This window comes from Triplophysa rosa, linkage group LG18 (genome assembly GCF_024868665.1).
Source record: "Triplophysa rosa linkage group LG18, Trosa_1v2, whole genome shotgun sequence".
In the NCBI taxonomy this organism is placed as follows: Eukaryota; Metazoa; Chordata; class Actinopteri; order Cypriniformes; family Nemacheilidae; genus Triplophysa; species Triplophysa rosa.
The window spans coordinates 153,368-175,149 of NC_079907.1; the positions used below are offsets into that span (position 1 = coordinate 153,368).

A 21,782-nucleotide genomic window follows, 5' to 3' on the forward strand; every position below is an offset into this window, starting at 1 on the left:
AGCAAGAGACCTCACGGCATTAGGGATCTAACAGCTGTAAGATGGTTTTTAAGCGCAAAGATACAAACTTTCCCAATAATGTGCCTCACACGAACATACGAGTATAACTACACGCCAAAGTGCTTGAGTTGCTGTCTGTTCATGAAGTGCCAAAATTTAATTCACTCACTCTATTAACCTAATTATGTCTTAAGTTTGGTGTAACAAATATGTGTTGTTTACCTAACCATAACATTGATTTAATTTGTGTCTTTTCAGGTCGATTTGGTAAAAGCACAATCATTTTAAATTAGGCTACCAGAGAACCGATGCCATATTGGACTCGACCCGTGCCCAAGCCATTTGTCAAAGTTTTAGACCTGAAACCACTGGGGCCCATGAGGACCTCTAACATACACTTCAACACAAGTCTTTCATGGCTGAGCAGTGGAAAAATATACTTAATTACTGGTCAGAAAACAATGAGTGCTCACTGGCAATATATATACAACTAGTTATGTTGATGTTTGGCGCATTGTATTTTGCATTATACTTTTATATTAGGCTATACTTTCGTTTTAAGTGTAGCTTACCCGATACGAATATAACATATAAAATGAAATTTTACAATTTAGTATAATAATTTATTATCTATATGCTTACATAGTAAGTCAACATATTGTTAAATTTATGAATTTTAAATGACAGAAGTGTAGATATGCTGAAATTCAAGGATTTGCTTTGACGGAGAAAGCACATAATGTAAGTATCTGAAATATATGTCAGTTAAATGAACTTATGCTGACTGAATGAGAAGCGAACATTTTGCTGAATATCCACAACATTTCCATGGTGGCATGGCGGAGCAAAAACGCTACAAGTGTGAAAGTGTGTGAAGTGTGTGAAAGTGACCTATTAGTCAGATATGGTGACCCATACCCGAAATGTGACTCTGCATTTAACCCATCCAGAGAGTAGTGAACACACACACACAAGTGGTGAACACACGTACACCCGGAGCAGTGGGCAGCTATCACTGCAGCGCCCGGGGAGCAAGTAGGGGTCAGGTCGCTCAAGGGCACCTCAGTCGTTACCCCCCGGCCCTGAGAATCAAACCGGCAACCTTCTGGTCACGAGTCCGACTCTCTAACCATTAGGCCACGACTGCCCATAAGCTTGCAAGATCTGCCTGCACTCTAACCCTTTCGCCATCAGTGTGCATCGTCTCATTGGCCGGTGTACCGTGTTAAAATGCTAAATGTTGCTTAATCTAGCTATTCAGACCAAATGGCTAAAATGTGTATAGCCTACATCTTTTTAACAAAGCGTAGGCTATACAGAAATCAGAAGAGCCCTGAATATGAACACAAAGCACTAAATGGCACAATAAGAATGTTAGGATGTCCTGCCGTATTTCTTACGTAATACCAGAACTAACATTGAAGGAAAAACAATGACGCGAGTTGTCTATGTTGTTGCAGTATTTCTGTTTGTTTTTTGTAATTTATTCGTTCGTATAATAGGCTATATTGGCTATATTTATTTTGTTTGCGTTCTGACCTCAGAGATTTCAGATGAAAAGCTGTATGCCTTATTATTTTCATTGATATTTCTCTTTTAAGTGGTGTAGTTATTCGTTTGTTTAAGTTACATTTACAATTTTTTTACAATTTTAAATTTTTAAGAAATGACTGTTATTTACATTGTGTGTAGATGATTTATTTTGCATTCTGATAAAAAAATAGTTTATGGCTTGTTCTAACATCTCTAGGTTTACACTAGGTACCCATTTCAGTTTGCTGTTTATTTTTATTCGTGAATTCGTCTAAAAATGTAAATTTATTGCTCTTTTTCCTACTTAGTTTTATACCAAAATAAAATGTTTTTTCAGATTTTTAATGTTAAGTTTATTGTATTGGTGTTACTAATGTAATGCTTTAAAAGCTTCTCCTGGGATTCCCGGATGTGAAACTTTGAATTTCAAGCCGAATTTGAAACACTGAATTTGTGGAAGCGAATTTTTAAATCTAAATAATATGAACTGAAATTTGTCTGTCGAATAATAAAGGTTGTATTTTAAAACAAGTTGAATTTTTTTAACGAAATTTAAAAGGTGAATTTTGATTATTGAATTTTTAAACGGTGAAACTGTGTGTGAAATTTTTACATTTGAAAAAATCACAGCTTAAATATGCAACCAAGTTGAATTGCAGAACCTTAAAATGCGAGCACTGTTAATACAATGCATTTTTTTTCAGTTAGTGCTATTCAGCACGTCTTTTTGCCTCAAACACATTTGTCTCTATTTTACTTCCATACTCGTGACTGGACTACTGTAACTCACTTTATGTAGGTTTGTCAACGGCAACTCCCTCGAGTGCAGCTCGTGCAGAACGCCGCAGCTATGCTTCTGAGGGAACGCATTACCCCGGTGCTATCGTCTCTCCACTGGCTTCCAGTCAAGTACAGGATTGATTTTAAGATTTTATTATGGGGTTTTAAAGCGTTACACAACTTGTCCCCAAACTATATTAGTCATCTCTTAGCGTCTTACACACCAGCTAGGTCACTTAGATCAGTAAATCAGTCGTTGTTGACTGTCCCTCAGTCGCACCTTTTCAGTAGTAGGGCCACAGTTATGGAACGGTCTTCCCCTGTATATTCGACAGGCTCCATCTATAGAGGTTTTTAAAGGGGTGATATGACACAGCTAAAAGGAATATTATGGTTTGTTTTAGATCAGAATCAGAATCAGAATCAGAAGAGCTTTATTGCCAAGTGTGCTTGCACACACAAGGAATTTTCTTTGGTGTTGGAAGCTTCTAGTACAGACATTTAACACAATGACAATACAATATAATACGATTTACAGTCTAAAAGATTCTAAATTGTGCATATATAAAATAAAGACTATTTTACAGAAAATGGGGGATAATAACATATAAGAGACATTGTACCGGGTAGTATATAGTAGAATAAACATATTAACAGATTGTATGTACACTTGTGCAAATGGATAATTTAGTAAGTAGAGGTAGTGTTATATACATGTATACATAAGATGTAGATATAATAAGGCACAGTAGTGCACACTATAGGAGTAGTGGAAGTGGAATATTGCTCTTAAGGAGCAGTTATCTGTTTAGGAGGGAGATTGCCTGGGGGAAGAAGCTGCTTCTGTGTCTGGAAGTCCTGGTGTTTGGTGCTCTAAAGCGCCGGCCAGAGGGCAGCAGATCAAAGAGTTTGTGTGCTGGGTGTGTGGAGTCAATGATGATTTTTCTTGCCCTGTTTTTCACTCTGGAATCGTACAGGTCCTGAAGTGTGGGCAGAGGAGCACCAATAATTTTCTCAGTAGATGTAATGTAATGTGTATACAGGATTTAAGGTTGATAAACGCTGTATTTTCCACACACCGTGCATGTTTGTATCTCCTCTTTGCTCCGCCTCTCAGATGTTTAACAAAGCTCATGGCTCTGAAAAGCGAGGTGTGCTGTGATTGGCCAGTTCACCAGTGTGTAGTGATTGGTGGAATACTGCAAGCGTGTGAGGGAAATGTGACGCCTCTGACCATATTTGGAACATCAGGTTCCTCTTCAGTTGTACTGACAGGTACGCCCACCTTACTTGAGTATACATTTGGGCGGTCTCAGTCAAATCAGACCACCACCTGACGTAGATTTGTGGGGGTGTGGCTACACGAGGTGTTTCAGGCAGGTGTGGGTGAGCATTCGCTTTTACATAGAATGACTCTTTTGTTCCCACACTTTCATTTCTGCAGTTTTACACGTCTAATACATGCATGGGCAACTTATAACCAGTGTTGGCCAGTAACGTGTTACTGTAGTTTGATTACATTTTTGGTAACGGAGTAATTTAATGCGTTATAATTCCTAAAATAGTAATTAGATTATAGTTCCAAGCCCAGATAACTATACGTTACAGCTGCATTACATCGTTTTATCATTTAAATTGTAAAAAGTGAAATAGCTTTTTCAAAGTCTGGATGCCTGCCTGTCGCACCCGCGACGTCATCAAACTGAAACGCGCCTGCGCGGAAAGTACTACCAAAGCCACTCCATGGAAAGCCTGCCACCTTAAGCTAAAAACTCGTAACGGCCGATGCTATCGCCGTGCAAGGAGACTAGACACCGGATATGATTGGCTGAGGTGCCTCTCGTGATCCATGTTAGCCTTTATGCTCCAATTGTAAGTATTACAGACCCATACATCTCCCTCTCACAAGACAATCTTTGGTACTACCAGCGAAAACAAACTCAGCATGGAGAGAGAAACGTATGTGTTCTGTAGCTGGAAATACAATCATTATTTTGAGTTGATTTCTGTCAAAGGCAAGAACATTGTTGTGCGTTGTCGGTCATGTGGAGGTATGCAAAACCCTCTCTCCCACGAAAAACAACCTGAAACGGCAGTACAGCACGGTTACACTTCTGGAGAAAGTGACGTCACCGGGCACGGAGAGCAATGAATCAACTTCTACTGTCCAGTGTCAGGCTGCTATTAGCAACATGTTGTGTTTTGTCAGACGAGTTTTTGCTGCTCTAACGCTGTTTTATCTGTTAAATGACGAAGAAATCATCATAGAAATATGCAGAAGCACTAGTTAAGATATACAAGTCATAAGAAACTAAGGAGAGACTTTTTACATTATGGAGTATGCAGGTTTAGAAATACTAGTTAATAGGGATGTAACGATTCACTCAGCTCACGATGCGATGCGAGTCACGATTCTGATCTCACGATGTGATTTATTCACGATTTACTCACGATTTATTTTTACAAAATGAGTTGAAACAAATTAGAAATGAACAACTTCCCTTGCATTATTTCTTAAATACTTCACGTTTCTTTGTATAATTAAATAATGTTTTATTTCAAATAACAAAACTAAACTGCAATTTTATAACAAATTAATAATAGAAAAAGTCTCTTTAATATAAACAAACTAATACTGTCTGAGCTTTTCTTGGATTTTTTTGCATTTGAGAAATATCAGCATGTCCACGTTTAGATTTGCAGTGAAAATAGCGGCCCCTGCTGTTCAAAAAATGTATTGCGATTCAGTTCACACCTCAACCGATTTGAACCGTCACTCATTACAACCGATTTTCAACCGGCTCATGGTGAATCGTTACATCCCTACTAGTTAACATATGAAAAAATGTTTGAAGTTAAAATGTCACAGAGTTTAATTATTATTATTATTATTTATGCCAGGCTTTAGTATGGAATAAGCAGAAAGAATGTATTAAAAGAATTAAAGACGAGATAGAGTAGAGCATGCACTTCCCAGTAAAGTTTAGTCTTGAGAAGGCTAAAGAGGTTATTTTGTGTTTTTGAGGGGTAGGGGTAGTAATGTAACGAGTAGTGTAACTAATTACTTTTGAAATCAGTAATCAGTAATTTAATTACATTTCCAGAGTAACTTGCCCAACACTGCTTATAACACATCAAAGACACAGAAAAACACGTATTCGCGCCATATGACCCTTTTTCTGTCCTCTGCACATCCATCACTGTCTGGTTTGGCTCAGCCACAAAGTCAGACATCAGAAGACTACAGAGGACGGTTCGGACTGCTGAGAAGATCGTTGGTGCTCCCCTGCCCACCCTCCAAGAACTGTATACATCCAGAGTGAGGAAACCCCCCTGGACCTCTCACATCCAAGCCATCATCTCTTCACAACGCTGCCGTCTGGTCGGCGCTACAGACACAAAAACAGCTTCTTCCCTCAGGCCATCTACCTCTTGAACAGTTCAATGTTTTTTACCCACCACCATGCAATTAATAACTCTGTGCAACAATAATTAAGTGCAATATTAATGATATCCTCCAGATAATACACAGTCTATTTTTTATACAACTGTTTCTGTCAATTATATTTCATTCATTCTGCTGTATATAGCACATACCTTGTACTACAATAGTCTATTCTTATTTTTACTTGTACATATTTACATACACACATAGCTTTACACTCTCTATATCTTTATCTTATGTTTATTGTATTGTATTTCTTTATGTTTTATACCCATAGGCCCTTATTTAAATCATCTGTGTACTGTATTCTATTGTGTTATTGTCTCTGTGTACTGGATGCTCCTGTCACCAAAACAAATTCCTTGTTTGTGCAAACACACTTGGCAGTAAAGCTCTTTCTGATTCTGATTAGATCCCAGCTGAAGACACAGTCTGGCCTTTGAAGTAGGGAAAGTTTGATCTTTTACAAATGTTGTCTTACGTGTATGTTGGTTATATGTGTATTTTATTGGATTTTAAATTTGTGATGCACTTTGGGCAACAATGTTGTATTTAAATGTGCTATATAAATAAATAAAGTTGAAAATGGAGGTAACATCTATTATTTTATGTTTTCGAACATTCTCTATGTTAGGCCCGTAAGACCTATCGTTTCATACAGTCATGTGACCACCATAATATTGAGACAATTTTGCAATTGAGGTAACACAATATGGATAATATGGTTACATCCCTAATGATTACAGTTCAATAATGCATCTGTTATTAAGAAACTCCTTAATAAACAATCTGATTACATGCAGTTATTTTTGTATTTTAAATGTGTGGAAGGCCATTTTGTTTAAAACATAACTCATTTGGCCGTGGGCACAGGGCAAACAAAAGGCGCCTCAGAGGTTATGAGCGATGTGGTGCCAGGCAGCACAAAACACTATTGATCTCCATTTGAACTCGGTTTATTCCACTCAAACACTGGCCTCTGTTCTCTGCGAGGAGTCATTCTGGACAACAACAGCAGTGATGCTGAAGTCAACAAATTCTTCACATGACACCTCCTACAAACAAACACCTGCAGCATCACGGCACACGAGGACCATGTTGCGAGCGGTGTTCATCCAGTAAATGTAGAAGCACTTACCCATGATTCCACAGGAGAAGACGGCCGTCCCCTGGCTCATGGCTGGTAACTCATGCTGGAGAAACACACAGACACATGAGAAGAGCATCCGAACCTGAGACACACAAACAAAATCCCCCAACAACAGCACACAGGAAACCCACCCACCCCTCCATGTGCATTCTAACTAGTACACAACATATGAACCACAAACAGATGCCAGCTACAGTAGAGTGCATGTGTACGGCCCGCTCTCGAATGAAGTGTGAGAAATCGGTCTGACAGAGTCAAATGAAACATTTGTGAGATCAGAAACTAAATCAAAGGCATATAATGAAACATGATCAAACATGAGCTCATGTCCATGAGAAACCAACAGTGATTTGACCCTGACGCATGTCCAACCGTCTTTCTGCGGCCAAACACTGTAAAGTACACAATAATGATGTCTTTTAAATGATTTAATAAGCTATAAAAATATTATCGTGTGTTTAGTAAACAGTCAAGACCAATCACAAGGTTCTGTAGGAAACACTCCTCACTATATTAAGAACTTTATCATCACAACTGGAGAAAAACTCATTCTGCTCGATTTCTAAACCTGAAAATACAAAAGATCTGTCAGCTCACCAGCTGCAGAGACTCTGTGGATGTTACATCATCGACGGCCTTCTTGTCCAGTGTTTTAGTGTGAATAATCACCATGGCAACACACATGTTTGCCACAGTCCATTCCAGTGCAGATGACCCGACCCAAGTTCACTCACATCAGCACCGGCCGGTCTTCAGATGACCTCTTCACCCTGAACAAAAACAAGACAAAAGAAGAGTTGAACTACTAACATGTTTCAGTAACGTAACTCTTTACTATACATCACTATGCTACGGTGTTGGGACGAGTCGCGGTTTTCGAATATTCGATTAGTTGATTTAATTGTAGAACATGGAATAGTGTGTGTGATTGTCGTCTAAAAGTAAGAACAACAAAAGCAATTCCCCGTGTTGATGCGGTGTTGATGCGTTCCTGTAACCAGAGGGCGCTGCTAATAACGCACCTCAAAGCTGTCAACAGACAACTGAAGAAGTCTCTCACTCGCTAACATTACGTCAGCTACGCACACTGTAGACTTGCATGGCATATACGGTAACTTGGGAGGATGTTTAAATTTGAGTTCTGTGTGGGGTCCTTTATAAAATGAATGAAAATGAAGTGGCGCAAACTCTGCCATGTGAAGATTGCTTATCATAGGTCCACCGCTAGGATGAGCATTCATTTGAGGGCGAAGCATCCGCAGGTCAGCGGCAATCCGCTAGTTTCATGATCAGATCAACCAAGTTGAATGCTAGACGGGCAGAGCAAACAACAGCACTCATCACCAAGATGATCGCTAAAGATATGCTTCCGATCAGCTCTAGCTGCCATCATTCAGGCTGTTCATAATACTGTGCGTTCCGTCAGTTGGTTATGTTTATTATATTAATATGTTTCAGCACGTTATCCTAATATTACTGTATGGCTTGAGTTAAGACAGCTTATACCCTAATGAATTAAACAGTTTGTCATCATACAGATGGAAAGCGTGAATGGTCTCTCTCTCTCTCTCTGTTTATGTGTGTGTGTAGCCTATATGCGTGCATGCAGTGGAGGGGTGCGATTTTCAAAGAATTTGCCAATAATTCCCAGCGACTATTGAATATAATTCTTTCTTCAAATGCCCATCCCTACTACGCTGTAGTGGGTGGTTGCCGGGGCGTTGCTATGTGGTTACTCACTGTTATGGGTGGTTGCTATTAGGGCTGCCCCCGACTAAAGATTTTCCTAGTCGACTACTAGTCCTTCATTTTAGCAATTAGTCGAATAATCGCACATTTATGATATTAACATAATTACTTGCGTATATATACAAGGAAAAGAAAAGTCTAAGTTTACCGGCTGAGAAAATGTGTTTTTTTTAACACTTCCATATTACAGAGAAATGCTAAATCATAATAATAAAGCGTTTAAAATATAAATTAAGCGCTTAAAAGGACACATAAATGAGCCGCAGTTATAATTTACAGTTATAATCATCATGTGAAAAACAGCAAGGAGACTGCCTGTACATTTAAATAATTTATTAACAAAAATACAAACTATAACATCAGTTACATGCCAAATGAACTTGCCAACAAAATAACCATAAACATAAAACACCCCTTTGAATAAAATAAACTGAAATTTTTTTTTTTTAAAGGGAACAAATAAATAAAACAAATAAATAAACATACCGCAAATGGCAACTCTTTAAAGTATTAGTACAAAATAAAATATTAAGTAGAAAAAGAGTAAAAAGTACAAGTAAATAATAAAAGAAAAAAACAGGCCTATGGACAAGTCATAAACAACTTTAAATTAAGGAAATTAAGATAACTTGCGTCACTATTTTTCCATCCGATCTTTTTTTTTATATTACGCGTCAGAAACATCAGCTTGTCCACATTGTTGGGAAGAAGTGAGCTTCTTGACTTATTCACAATGAAGCCGGCCTTGGAAAAGTTGTGCTCTGATGGTGTGGATGTGGAGGGGATACAGTGCAGGTGCTTAACTGCTTTAGCGAGCTTTTGATTTCGTTCTTCATTTTTTTGCCACCATGTCTCCAGTCCCGAATCAACCTGTGTTTTGTCCGCCAAATACATCTCCATTTCATTCTTCTCTTCTGCATGCTCCTCCTCATAAATGGCCATCAGCATGGATATCTCGGCCTGATTTTTCTTTTTGGTGCGGGCTCACCCTCCTCTGTAGACTAGTACTAATGCTGTCGTGATCTCTATATTGCGCAGCTTCTGTAGATAAACTTTCTGCCAGATCCGACACTGTGGAGTATGCATCTTCTCGTTTGTCAGTGTCAAGGAATGACAAGCTCTTAAAACGTGGGTCTAAGACTGCAGCTTGTGTATACATGCTGGTCGCGAGATTTGCCGTCAATTCCCATCTCTTGTCAATTTCTTCTGCGAGTGGTATCTTCAGTGCTTTTGTGGTCAGGCTGTCATCATCGCGCAGCACCAAATGGCGTCTCTTCATATTTATGAACATAGGCACTGTTCACGTTGATCTCGCGTTGTTTCTTTTGATGTCATACACTGATCAAGCTGCGCAGCGCCATGAAGTTTTAACGCGCATACTGACTGCGTGATGTCACGTGAGTTTTTTTATTTCATTTTCGCGACTAACCGACTACTGAAAACGTATTCAACCAAGCCTCCTTCACATCGACTAACATTTAGTCGACTATTTGGGGGCAGTCCTAGTTGCTCTGCAGTTGTAATGTTTTTACAGTGGTAGCTTTAAGCAGATTGTCATCAAATGCAACAGAATCTAGAGCACTTTTGTTCTTTAAGCACCTTCATGAAATCCATCACATTCCTGCTGCAGTCATGGAGAACCTCAGACATTCCAGCAGTTCTACAGAGCTTGATCATCAGACCACCAACAGAATATGTACAATAACAAAAATTCAGTTCATCCGGCCCATTATTGCGCATGTGTCTTCAAAATACACCACGGTGCATGTGTAGTACAACATCCATGACGTATTGGACTGATCGAGTACGTCTTGGCGATCCACAGGCTGGAGATAGAATGATCTGACTATAGAGAATATCGCCCAACACTAACAGGAAGATGGCATTTCCTAGTGAAAGGTGTGTTGTGGTAATTCTTCTGCGGAGCATATTTGGAGTTTGTGCGCAAGAGCATTTAACCGTACTTCACTGACAAGCTACGCATAAGAAATTGCAGCCAACCGCCAAATCACATGCAGTTTATTGTTGATTCATCGTGCAGCCCTATACTATACACTCAAATAAACAAGAGGAAGCTTGCTGCAGTCCCGTCCCAACCCAAATCTCCATCTATAAGACAATTCACAGACTTTTTTTAAAATGTGGTCGATGTAATATCGATTCTCAAAAGCTGTGAATAGATTTTTTTCTTTCATTTTCCACAAGCACTGAGCATTTATTAACGTGAATGTTATAGCTACTACTATCCACTAGATGTCACTTTTCTTTTTACAGCGGGTGGATGTTACAACAGGGAGCGTATGGTTCATTCATTGCTTAGTAAACATGGCGGATGCGTCGTGTGCTGTTGAATTTAACATCACCTTCACATAAAAGGCAGCGGTTCATATGATTGCAGCCCCTATCTACAGCTAATCTTGTGACATTTTGTTTGTTATACTGAATCTTAAATGTAAAATAACCTGTTGTGTTTCAATATACGTGTTTCAATAATATGTTAAACGAGTTGTCATCTCATGCTTAGGTCAACTTGTCAAAAAACGAGTTGGACGTATGGCGTAGTATTTCTGTGCTCGACACACTCCCCCAGCGTTCGTACAGGTTTCAGAAAGTTTTTTTTCGAACATGAAAATTCGTTTCGTAACAACTTTTCTTAGTCTCTTATTGGACAATTCTCCCGGGAAAGCACGCTTCAACCAAGGACAGTGGGAGAAGGAGCACGCGCACAAGTCACTTTCACTTGCGTGCAGGAGAGAGAGAGCATACGTTCGCGAAATTCAGCTGTATTTGTTTGTTCACTGCATTTGGGTGATGAATGTTATATAAACAGTGGATATAACGCTGGATTTGGAGATCGTTTGAATATGTTATATGGAGCCGTCCCAGCGCTAAAAGATGCCGGACATGAACCGCATGCGGTGAGTGAAACTGATGTCCCTCCCACACGCGTCGTATGTTTTCGGAAATAATCGTACAGCTGTATCTGTCTTTTATAAATGTGATCAAACTAAAGACTCTACAGATATTTGAAGGGTGCGATACTATTCTGTAAGTACTCAAGATTAACATGAGATATGCAGAAACTGTCTGAGATACGGCCGCTTTAATACACAGGTTTGTGGCTCTTCATTTCATTTTTTAATTCACCATTGTAATGTGATATTTACTGATCTTTTTTTAGAAATATCTATAATTAGGGCCCGAGCCCTATTGTTTCGGTGTTCTTCTCCCTCTTTGATCGCTAATTTGAAGGCCTAAACATGCTCAAAAACTCACAATAACTTGCACACGCATCAGACGTGGCAAAAAGTTACGTCTGATAGGGGTTTCAAAATTAGGTGTGGAAAATGGCTCGCTAGCGCCACCTAGAACTGCCCAGGCCGCTACGCAAAATGTACATGCACCAAATTTGGTGAGCTCATAGAACACCGTGAATCATTAAGAAAAGTCTCTTGGAGCATATCTCTAAACTCAACAGGAAGTCTGTTATTTTTAATTTCCTGTGCAATTTTGTAAATTTTTGCAATCTGCAGGCGTCGTACTTTAACGAACTCCTTCTAGAGTTTTAATCCGATCAACATAATCTTCATGTCATTCTCATCTTAAGGCCTTTGCAAAGCTAAATTGCGGAGATCCTGACTTTTCGTAGGGGAACGTGACCCTGGCGGCCTGCCAAAGTTTGGCGTTTCGTCATGAACAGGAAGTTGTTGTAACTCAGGCATACAATGTCCAACAGAACCCAGACTTCACCCAGACGATAAAAGTCCTGGCCTGAAGACATCTACATGGTAACATTCAGATACAGTTATAGCGCCACCTGCAGGAAACAGGAAGTGACATGTTTTAAACTGTGATTAACTCCTCTTACAGATTTAAAATGATCAGCATCATATTTGACCAGTATGATCTTCAAACCTTTGTGACGATACATTGCAAGTTCCAGACTTTTCACTGAGAGGCGTGTTCCTGGCGGCCTGACAATGTTTGATTTTTCGCCATGAAACAGGAAGCTATAGTAACTCAGGCACACAATGTCTGACCGGCCTCACACTTCACATGTTTGATAAGAGTCCTGGCCCCGGTTGCATAAAGCACCTTAAGTTTTTCCCTTAAGTATGACACTTAAGGGGTGATTTTCCTTTACCAAAGACAATAGGAGAATAACTTTAGTAAAACTTAAGGTATACTTAAGGACACACTTAAGGGAAAATTACACTTAAGGTGCTTTATGCAACCGGGCCCTGGCCTGTACACATATCCATGTCAGTGTTCACTCATAGCAATAGCGCCACCAGCTGGCAAAAGGGAATGTGACACATTTAAATAAATAACAGGAAATCTGGTACATGTAAATAAATTCAAGTTTTTCTATAATATAACTTCCTAGACCTTTGTGATGATACATTGCAAGTTCCAGACTTTTCATGAGAGGCGAGTCCGTGGTGGCCTGACAAAGTTTGATGTTTCGCCATGAAACAGGAAGCTATAGTAACTCAGGCACACAATGTCCGACCAGCCTCACACTTAACATGTTTGATAAGAGTCCTGGCCTGAATACATATCCATGTCAGTGTTCACTTACAGACATAGCGCCACCAGCTGGCAACAGGAAATATGGCACGTATAAAAAAATAACAAATCCTACTATAATTCGCCTGCATTAATACGATCTCCTACGATTACACATATCCATGTCAGTGTTCACTCATAGCGATAGCGCCACCAGCTGGCAAAAGGGAATGTGACGCATTTAAATAAATAACAAATCCTACTATAATTCGCCTGCATTAATTTTATCGCCTACCATTCGCCGTTTTCCTTATGCAATTGGGTTGCGGTGGCACTTTCCGCGAGGGCCCGATCATCGCTGCTCGCAGCTTTAATTTGTATTAAATCTATAATCATTGACTCGAATCGAATAGAGAGCTTGTGAATCGGAATCGAATCAGAACATCAGAATAGAGACCCAGCCCTATCACAGACTGAATACAGTGAGATAAATGAAAAGAACAACAGAGAGAAACTAGACAAAAGCTAAATGTGAACACACAGCTCTGCTGTTAATAATACATTTCATGCATCCAAACCTGGTTCTTTTAGACTGAATAAATGTAAATATCAGGGCTCCATACTAGGGATGCTCATTTCGGTTAATTTCCCTAACCGAGAACCAACACTCGTTATCCGAACATTAACCGTTAACCGTTAAGATTTTAATAATAAATTGGAATTAAAAAAATACATGCTGCGTCTCATTTCGAAGGCTGCGTCCTCCGGAGGTCGCGTTTGTCTGCCGCATATGCCTTCGCATGCGACATCCGGAGGACGCAGCCTTCGAAATGAGACACAGCTACAGTTGACGAGGGTCTGTGACACGTTAAATATAAAAACACTTTTTTCACAGATTAATTTAAACATGCAAACAGCAGCATAACGAATACATCAACAACAGCACCTGCATTCATATCACATTTTCACGAACCTGCAGCGTTTTGGACAATGGAGAAAAACTAAAATAATATCAATCCAAAGCATAAAATAAACAGGCAAGAAAAAAACTGAATTAATTAACAAATGATGACAAATGTGCCCTCAACAATCAGAGGAATTACAGATTTTTAGGAGCACAAGCAAAACATTTACGGGCACATCTTAAATCAGCCTCAAATGCAATTATTCACATTTCCCCCCAAAATACTGACAAATAAGTTACGTGATGACAGCAGATTTGGTTCTGCTTATTTTAAAACAGGCAGAGTCTACAGAGAAGCTTTGTTATTTATTGTGTAAACTTGTCAATGACGACCTGGATACACGGGAAATATCAGTGACGCGCAAGTGACCCGCGCATTTGACTATCACACACAGCCTGCACTGGTGGCAGGTCGCGTTCTACTCGTCTTTCCATATGAAATAACAACTAGATGCACAAGTACTTGTAAAAAAATGCTCGCGCTGTCTTGAAAATTGGTCGCAAAATGCGACCATTTAGTCGCAGTCTGGAGCCCTGAACATACACATAACCAAAATGTGAATATAATACTGTGATCAGACCTAACATCATACAATCCAAGCGTAGGGCATTGTGGATGATTGACAAGGTGTTGCTGAACACTGACCCACATCAAAAGAGCCCACACCCAAGTGTCTATGCTCGCCAGATAGGACTTATTCCAGAGGACATTTTCACCAGTCACAACTCACGAGTCTGATCACTTATGAAACGCAGCATCTAGTAGCAGCCTGTTTCAGGTTCAAGGTCTGTTTATATAAATGACCAATAGTAGCTAAGTGATGCTTGTCTTTTACTAACAATCATAATAATGACAAGAGCTGCAAGCAGCAGCAGCAGCAGCACCACCGGGGCCAAGCCCACACTTTGCCCAGCGTACCCACACTTCCACCAGTGTACCCACAGCATGCCCACACTTCCCCAGTATTAGGGATGGGCGATATTATATCGTTTGCGATATACCGGTAGAAATTCCCCACACGATAGGAATTAGTCTTCCCGCGATATAAACGATAAATTCTAGTTGATGACGTATTTCTTTGTGAGACCCATTCACAGCTCATATGTGAAGCGAAAACGGGTATAGCGGAGGGCAGACGTGAAGCTGAGAAAGAGTTTGCACTAATAGACGAGCTCTAAATCTCGTTTAGGTTGGCACTGTAGATGCATCCGAGTTAATGTTTAGTTTCACTTTCGTTTTATTTAATTTGTTTGTTAAGTATTCGTTGATAGTCATAATACGTTACACCACAATATTTAGTTTGGCTAAAAGTATTTATTTAAACATTCGTTAGATGTTATGCGCACGTGCGCAAATAGTTTAGTATGATTTCTTGCCTGTTATATACAGGATGAACGGAGCGTCCCGTGCGCAGCTCGCGCCCACATGTGCTTTCATAGCGACACAGCGTGCACAGCATTGCTGCCTGTTTACATACAGTACACATGCGAGTTTGTATTACATTATTTTAAATACGTTTATGAGCGTATGAAAGCATGGATTATTTCATTAGATTTCTTTTATCCGCATTTTTCTGTTCTCTTTCTGTAGCGTGAGTCATAGACAGATTCAGTGTATGTTGCTGTGAGAAGAGAAGGTTCACACAGTTCAAGAGAGAGTGATTGACAGCGTGATGCGATCGATCGTTTCCGCCCAACAATAGAATATATACAGTTTTAGGTATGACATGATGTGTTTATTGAGCTTTAGTTCATTTAACTTTTCTTTACTACAACCTTTTGAAGTCGAATCTCACTATTATATTTTATATTTACAAAAATACTGTAGGTATATTTTAGGAGCTGTTTGATTTGGGGTAAGTTTTACTTTTTGATAATATTTGTTTTTCTGAGGGTCTAGACTACATGCAGCTACTATCACTTGACACAAAAAACAGCGGTGGATGGCGTTATGGATATACCGTCATTTTTATCGTTATCGCATCAAATACCAGGAATTATCGTGATAGAGTTTTAGGGCCATATCACCCATCCCTACCCATTATGCCCACACCCATCCCACACTTCCCCCTGTATGCCCACACTTCCCCCAGTGTGCCCACACTTCTCCCAGTGTACCCACATCCAGCCCACACTTCCCCCACATGCCCACACTTTCCCCACACACTTCCCCCAATGTACCCACACCCAGCCCACACTTCCCCCAGTATGCCCACACTTCCCCCAGCGTACCCACAGCATACCCACACAGGTCGAGAAGAATAGGTGACAACCAAGTAAAACCGCACAATTTACATAAAAGTATGGAATACGGCCACAGCATGCAAAGACTCCACGCCGGTGATCCTACAACCGGGCTGCTGAGCAAAGTTTACAGAGGTGTAAGTAGCGATATGTAACAATAACCAAAGTTGCAGCTATGAGAGCGCACAGCCACAAGAACAATATGTACGTGAAACACGGATATGTTCAAACAACAGCCGAGAACGTGATCACAATGTATACAAGCACCACGCGAGTCACTTGGGATTTGACCTTGCAGTCCCGAGGCGTGTGTTTTATTTGATGAGCCACTCAGTTGATGTAAAGTACTCTGCCTGCCATCCCTGACACGGCTGAAATGAGACAAAAGTAGCAGAAATTCAGTGTACAGGAGGAACAGATGTCAGAAGTGACAATGAAAGAAAGAATGTCATTTTGTACTTACCTTGTTTCTGTTTGAATATATTTACATGTATTATAAAACACTTTAAGTTGCACTACATACATCGTACTTTCAGAGTAGGGCTGCAGCTATCGATTATTTTAGTAATCGAGTATTCTACTGATTTTCCATCGATTAATCAGGTATTCGGATAATAAGTACGTTTTCTTTATTAAAGAGCAATACTAAATATACAAGAGAAAATAAGACAGGTCTCTTAAAATGAACAACTAATTTGTTTCCTTTTTAGAAAAATGTACATATTTATTGCTGAAATTGCATACATTCATATCTGTGAAAACTAAACCCATTTAGTACATTCCATTGCCATATTACATTCAAAATGCAATATAGGCCTAATACAAATGTATAAATATGAAACATTAATACAAATAGAAAGAATAATTGCAAAGGTAAACAACTAACTTCAGCTTATGCATGATGCATTTAGTTTATCTAAATTAGTTTTAGTTTCTATTTTTACTATTAAATAGTAATATATTTGTCCACATAATATATCATATACAGAGTTACCCGGACTTTTATTTTGGCAGGTCGTCGGAAGACGCTTATTTTTTAGTGCGTTAGCTTCACTCAGTAAAATGTTCTGAAATACACTCTCAGAGGAACTCTGGAGGTGAAGTTCATGTCCTCATTCAGCGCAGACGCAGACAAATTCATGAGCATCACGCGTGTAGCACGTTAAACTGTGCAGTTCATTCACTCAGACACGCAGAACAGACAGATGACATGTGTAAATAACAGGATTCGGCATCCACTAGTCCGCATCTAGTTTGATGGACTCACTCACAAAATAGACTAAAACCAAGTAAAAGAGCAGTTCACCATTTCAATAAGCTATCACTTATTTATCAGCATGAGAAACACGTGTGAGCGTGTGAACAGACTCAAATGCGTGTGACTCACGGTGAATGCGTGAGACTTGAGCCCTGTAACATGAATAGTTTAGCGGACTGTGCGTCAGTAATAACGGTCCGTGGGGAAACGCAGTGCTCCGTGTGTAGCCTACTGTAGTTAAATGGATTAAACGAGGCTTCGAGGCAACAAAAATTGCCTCAATGATTTTTTGTATTCGAGTAACTCGAGTTACTCGAGGAATCATTTCAGCCCTATTTCAGAGGTTCAAACATTGTCATGTGCCAATCTCGAAGGGGCTGAATCAAGAGCGTAGAGCAAAAGTAGCAAAAACACACTGTATAGGAGGAACAGATGTTTGAAGTGACAATGAAAGAAAGAATGTCATATTTTACCTTCCTTGTTTCTTAGGGATGCACCGAAATGAAAATTCTTGGCCGAAGCCGAACATGATGTGAAACACTTGGCTGAAGGCCAAATAATACCGAACATGCTTTTTTGCACTTCTTCTATTTATTAAGCCATTTGTTTCACTATTTCACAAACTGAATAGTCAAAATGTGCTTTTTATAATTTGTCTTGCTTTTCAATAAAATACAATACAACTTAATATAAAATTGAGCAAAACAAAGTAAATTCAAACAAAAAATTGAGACTGTGAATAGCCTATATTAATAAGGCCTATAACTGACTGCTAAAAGAATGTAATGTAAGTTACTCTGTACCCCTACAACAAAACACTTCATTAAAAACTGTCATTCCACATTAGGCCTATAAACTAAAAATATGAATAAACTAAAACTGTTGGATTATTATAGGCTACATTACAAAATGATTTGAGAAAAAAAAACATCCAATGCAAGCAATTCTGACTCATGCTGACTGACAACCATTTCAGTTCACGTCTCTCCTCCAAACTCCGCCCACAAAAGCTGACTGTTCTCTCAGAAGGTGCACTCGTGGATGCACCGAACATACTTTGACAAGTTGTTTAGTACAGGGAACTGTGTGCACGCGACCACTGTATGATGTCAAAGGATATCGCGAGCGGCCGGGCTACTGTCAGACAGCCCGCTTCCATCTGAAGTAAAGTTACCGACCTGTAAAGATGCTTTCATTCGGAAATTTACTTCCGTGCGGCAAGTCCTGTGCTGTGTCTTTCTCTGACACTTTAAAATGCTCCACACACACGCACTGCCAAAATGTTTGCGGCAGTAATAAAGCGCACGTGTGTGTCTCTCTCTCTCTGCGCTGGTCATGTTCGGTAAAATTTATTCGGCCACATATTCAGCCGAACACAGAACTTGCATTTTTTGCTATATTCGGCCAAACATTTTCGGTGGCCGAACATTCAGTGCATCCCTATTGTTTCTGTTTGAATATATTTACATGTATTATAAACCACTTTAAGTTGCACTACATACATCGCACTTTATTACATTTTGTTTGTTTACTTGCACTATTTGTGCACATGCTTGCAAATTGAAATGTATAAATGCGCACCACAAGGTTCGAACCAGTGACATCTTGCACCCGAGACTTGCAATTTATCAGGTGTGCCACTCAGTTGGCATGCTTGACCCAGCAGCGTTCAAGGGTAATAAAAAAATATATAAAAGAGTAATATCTCATGAACGCTAGGTGGCGCTGTCTTGAAAATTAAAGGGTACGTTTGGGACTGTAATTTGGTGACGTGTCAAATTGGTGCAGATATATCATACGGTTCAAAAGATATCACGATTGATGACAAATTTCAACATGTCGGACAGGCCGATCATCCAATCGTGACAGAATCGTAATCGTATGATCCGGCATGACACGAGGAATCCATAGACACCGAGATCTCGGTTTTCTGACAAACATTTCAAAAGTTACGAGCAAAAATAGCCATCTTTCAATTCTCGCGACCCATAGGTGGCGCTGTTCCCCATTTTGGCAAGGACCCCCAGTCCAAGGTGTCGATGAAGCGTACCAAGTTTCTTACCGATAGAGCGATAAATGTTTGAGATACGGCCTAAGATCCATTTTTGGGTCAACTTTGAAAAGTTTGCGGCATCGTAACTTGAGCAACAGCGAAAATCTCCATTCCGGAGCATCTCTTCTATGCGGCTCAGTCCAAAGATCGTTTCAGCCGATTTTCGTGACAGGCAGTCACAATTTCTAAGGGTTGAAAGCGAAAAAACGCAATACTGTACTTTTCAAGATGGCCACTACTGTAATGGGCGGAGTCTTAGTGTAACGCATGGAATGCGATAAGCGTGACGAGTGCATGACGTTTGCAAAGTAGAATTTTTGTACATCAATGGGTTCAAAAGTTACAGTCGTTTGAAAAGTGCATTTTTGAACTGATAGTGGCGCTATAGAGTGAGTGCTGGAGACCCCATACTTGGTCACATGACTAATGAGTACCACCTCTACGAGTGTGCCAATTTTCACCATTTTCCTACGTACGGTTCATAGGGCCACCATAGACTACCATTGGTTAAGAATAATAATAATACTGACAAGAACAAGAGATAAACAATGTCCTTCTGATGTAGGGCTGTGCCGATAAACGATATCATATCGAATCGCGATAGAATGTATTTCAAAAACGATGATAAGCTATTGGCATTTTGACGCGATATGGATTAATCTTACAGTCTAACAGAACGCAGAAATAAACGCAACAACAGTCAGTCCATTTCATACTGCACTTGGCAAAGAAAACTCAACATGAGGAGGAAAACATGACTGGAAGCGGAAACAAAGGTGAAACTAGTTGTCATCATCATGCGGTTTATCAAGTGTCTTATTTTTTTCGCAATCGCCGATTAAACAAAACAAACTTGAGGCGCAATTGCAAGCGAGTTACTTCGAAACTCAAGCACAAACGTTTTTATATCCATCTTTAACATACCTGCTAACATGAGCTGGTGCTTATGAAACAAACCAGCGCTGCCCTGTACAGATTAGAGATGTAATGAAGTGAGTTTGTGTGCACATTAAAATATTGAACCTTGTATGTAAGATGCTTGCATGATTAAAGAAAGTGAAAAATAAAAAGTGAAAGTGACCTATTTGTCAGGTATGGTGACCCATACCCGAAATGTGACCTCTGCATTTAACCCATCCAGAGAGTAGTGAACACACACACAAGTGGTGACCACACGTACACCCGGAGCAGTGGGCAGCTATCACTGCAGCGCCCGGGGAGCAAGTAGGGGTCAGGTCGCTCAAGGGCACCTCAGTCGTTACCCCCCGGCCCTGAGAATCAAACCGGCAACCTTCTGGTCACGAGTCCGACTCTCTAACCATTAGGCCACGACTGCCCCCACAAATGTGAGATGTCTTTTTGAAAGACTAAGGTTCACTGAATGCATTGAATGAATCCCGCTACTCGAGCAAGACATTATTGCAGCGTTATGTATGTGCGCAGGTGCTGAGCCTATAGCGTTCGAATGTACGCAGTAACGGAGCCCTTTCATTGGTTGAATGTACTGAATGAACACTCCCTTTACTTAACGAGTCAATTGAGTCAAAATGAGACTGAATGACCTGGTACATGTTGTTTATGGCCTAATATCCTCTGTGTTGCAACAGTGCATTCATTTAATTTAATTTTAACTGGTGAAAGGTTAACTTTTGTTAATAAACTGTATTTAAAATAGATTATTTTAAATACAGTTTTTTAATTAAATTTATATAGAAATAAATATCGTTATCGATCAATATAGAAAAAAACTATCGAGTTTACTTTTTTGCCATATCGCCCAGCCCTATTCTGATGTGAGAAATACAAAGAAAGACATCATGACAAACACTCGCGAACACGTACACATCACAAGCTAAACATCCACTTATACTGACAGGTTTAATTGTAATTTTGCAGTTTTGTCAAATAATGATGATAAGCTAACAGAGAACTGAGACACACAAATCTACATGTTCAAAGCCGAATAAACCTCATTTCTCAAAACACCTGCGCACATGGTCATGGTACAGAGCTCAAATACATCTGTCAGGAAGGTTATTGTGATGTTTGAGCTACCTGATCCACTGGAGAAACGGAGCACATGTTGTGTGTGAATGC

At 39.7% G+C, this 21,782-nt stretch overlaps 1 protein-coding gene across 1 annotated transcript in view; it reads right to left on the reverse strand.

Annotated features, from left to right (window-relative positions):
- The window catches only part of fam53b (family with sequence similarity 53 member B), a 33,655-nt gene that overhangs the window by 4,026 nt on the left and 7,847 nt on the right, over nt 1-21,782 (reverse strand). Inside the window, exons 2-3 of the mRNA XM_057358250.1 lie at nt 7,506-7,678; nt 6,897-6,951 (exon numbers count right to left, since the gene is read on the reverse strand). Coding sequence (XP_057214233.1) covers nt 6,897-6,951; nt 7,506-7,592 — 142 coding nt within the window. The 5' untranslated portion in view covers nt 7,593-7,678. The remainder of the gene's footprint in view (nt 1-6,896; nt 6,952-7,505; nt 7,679-21,782) is intronic.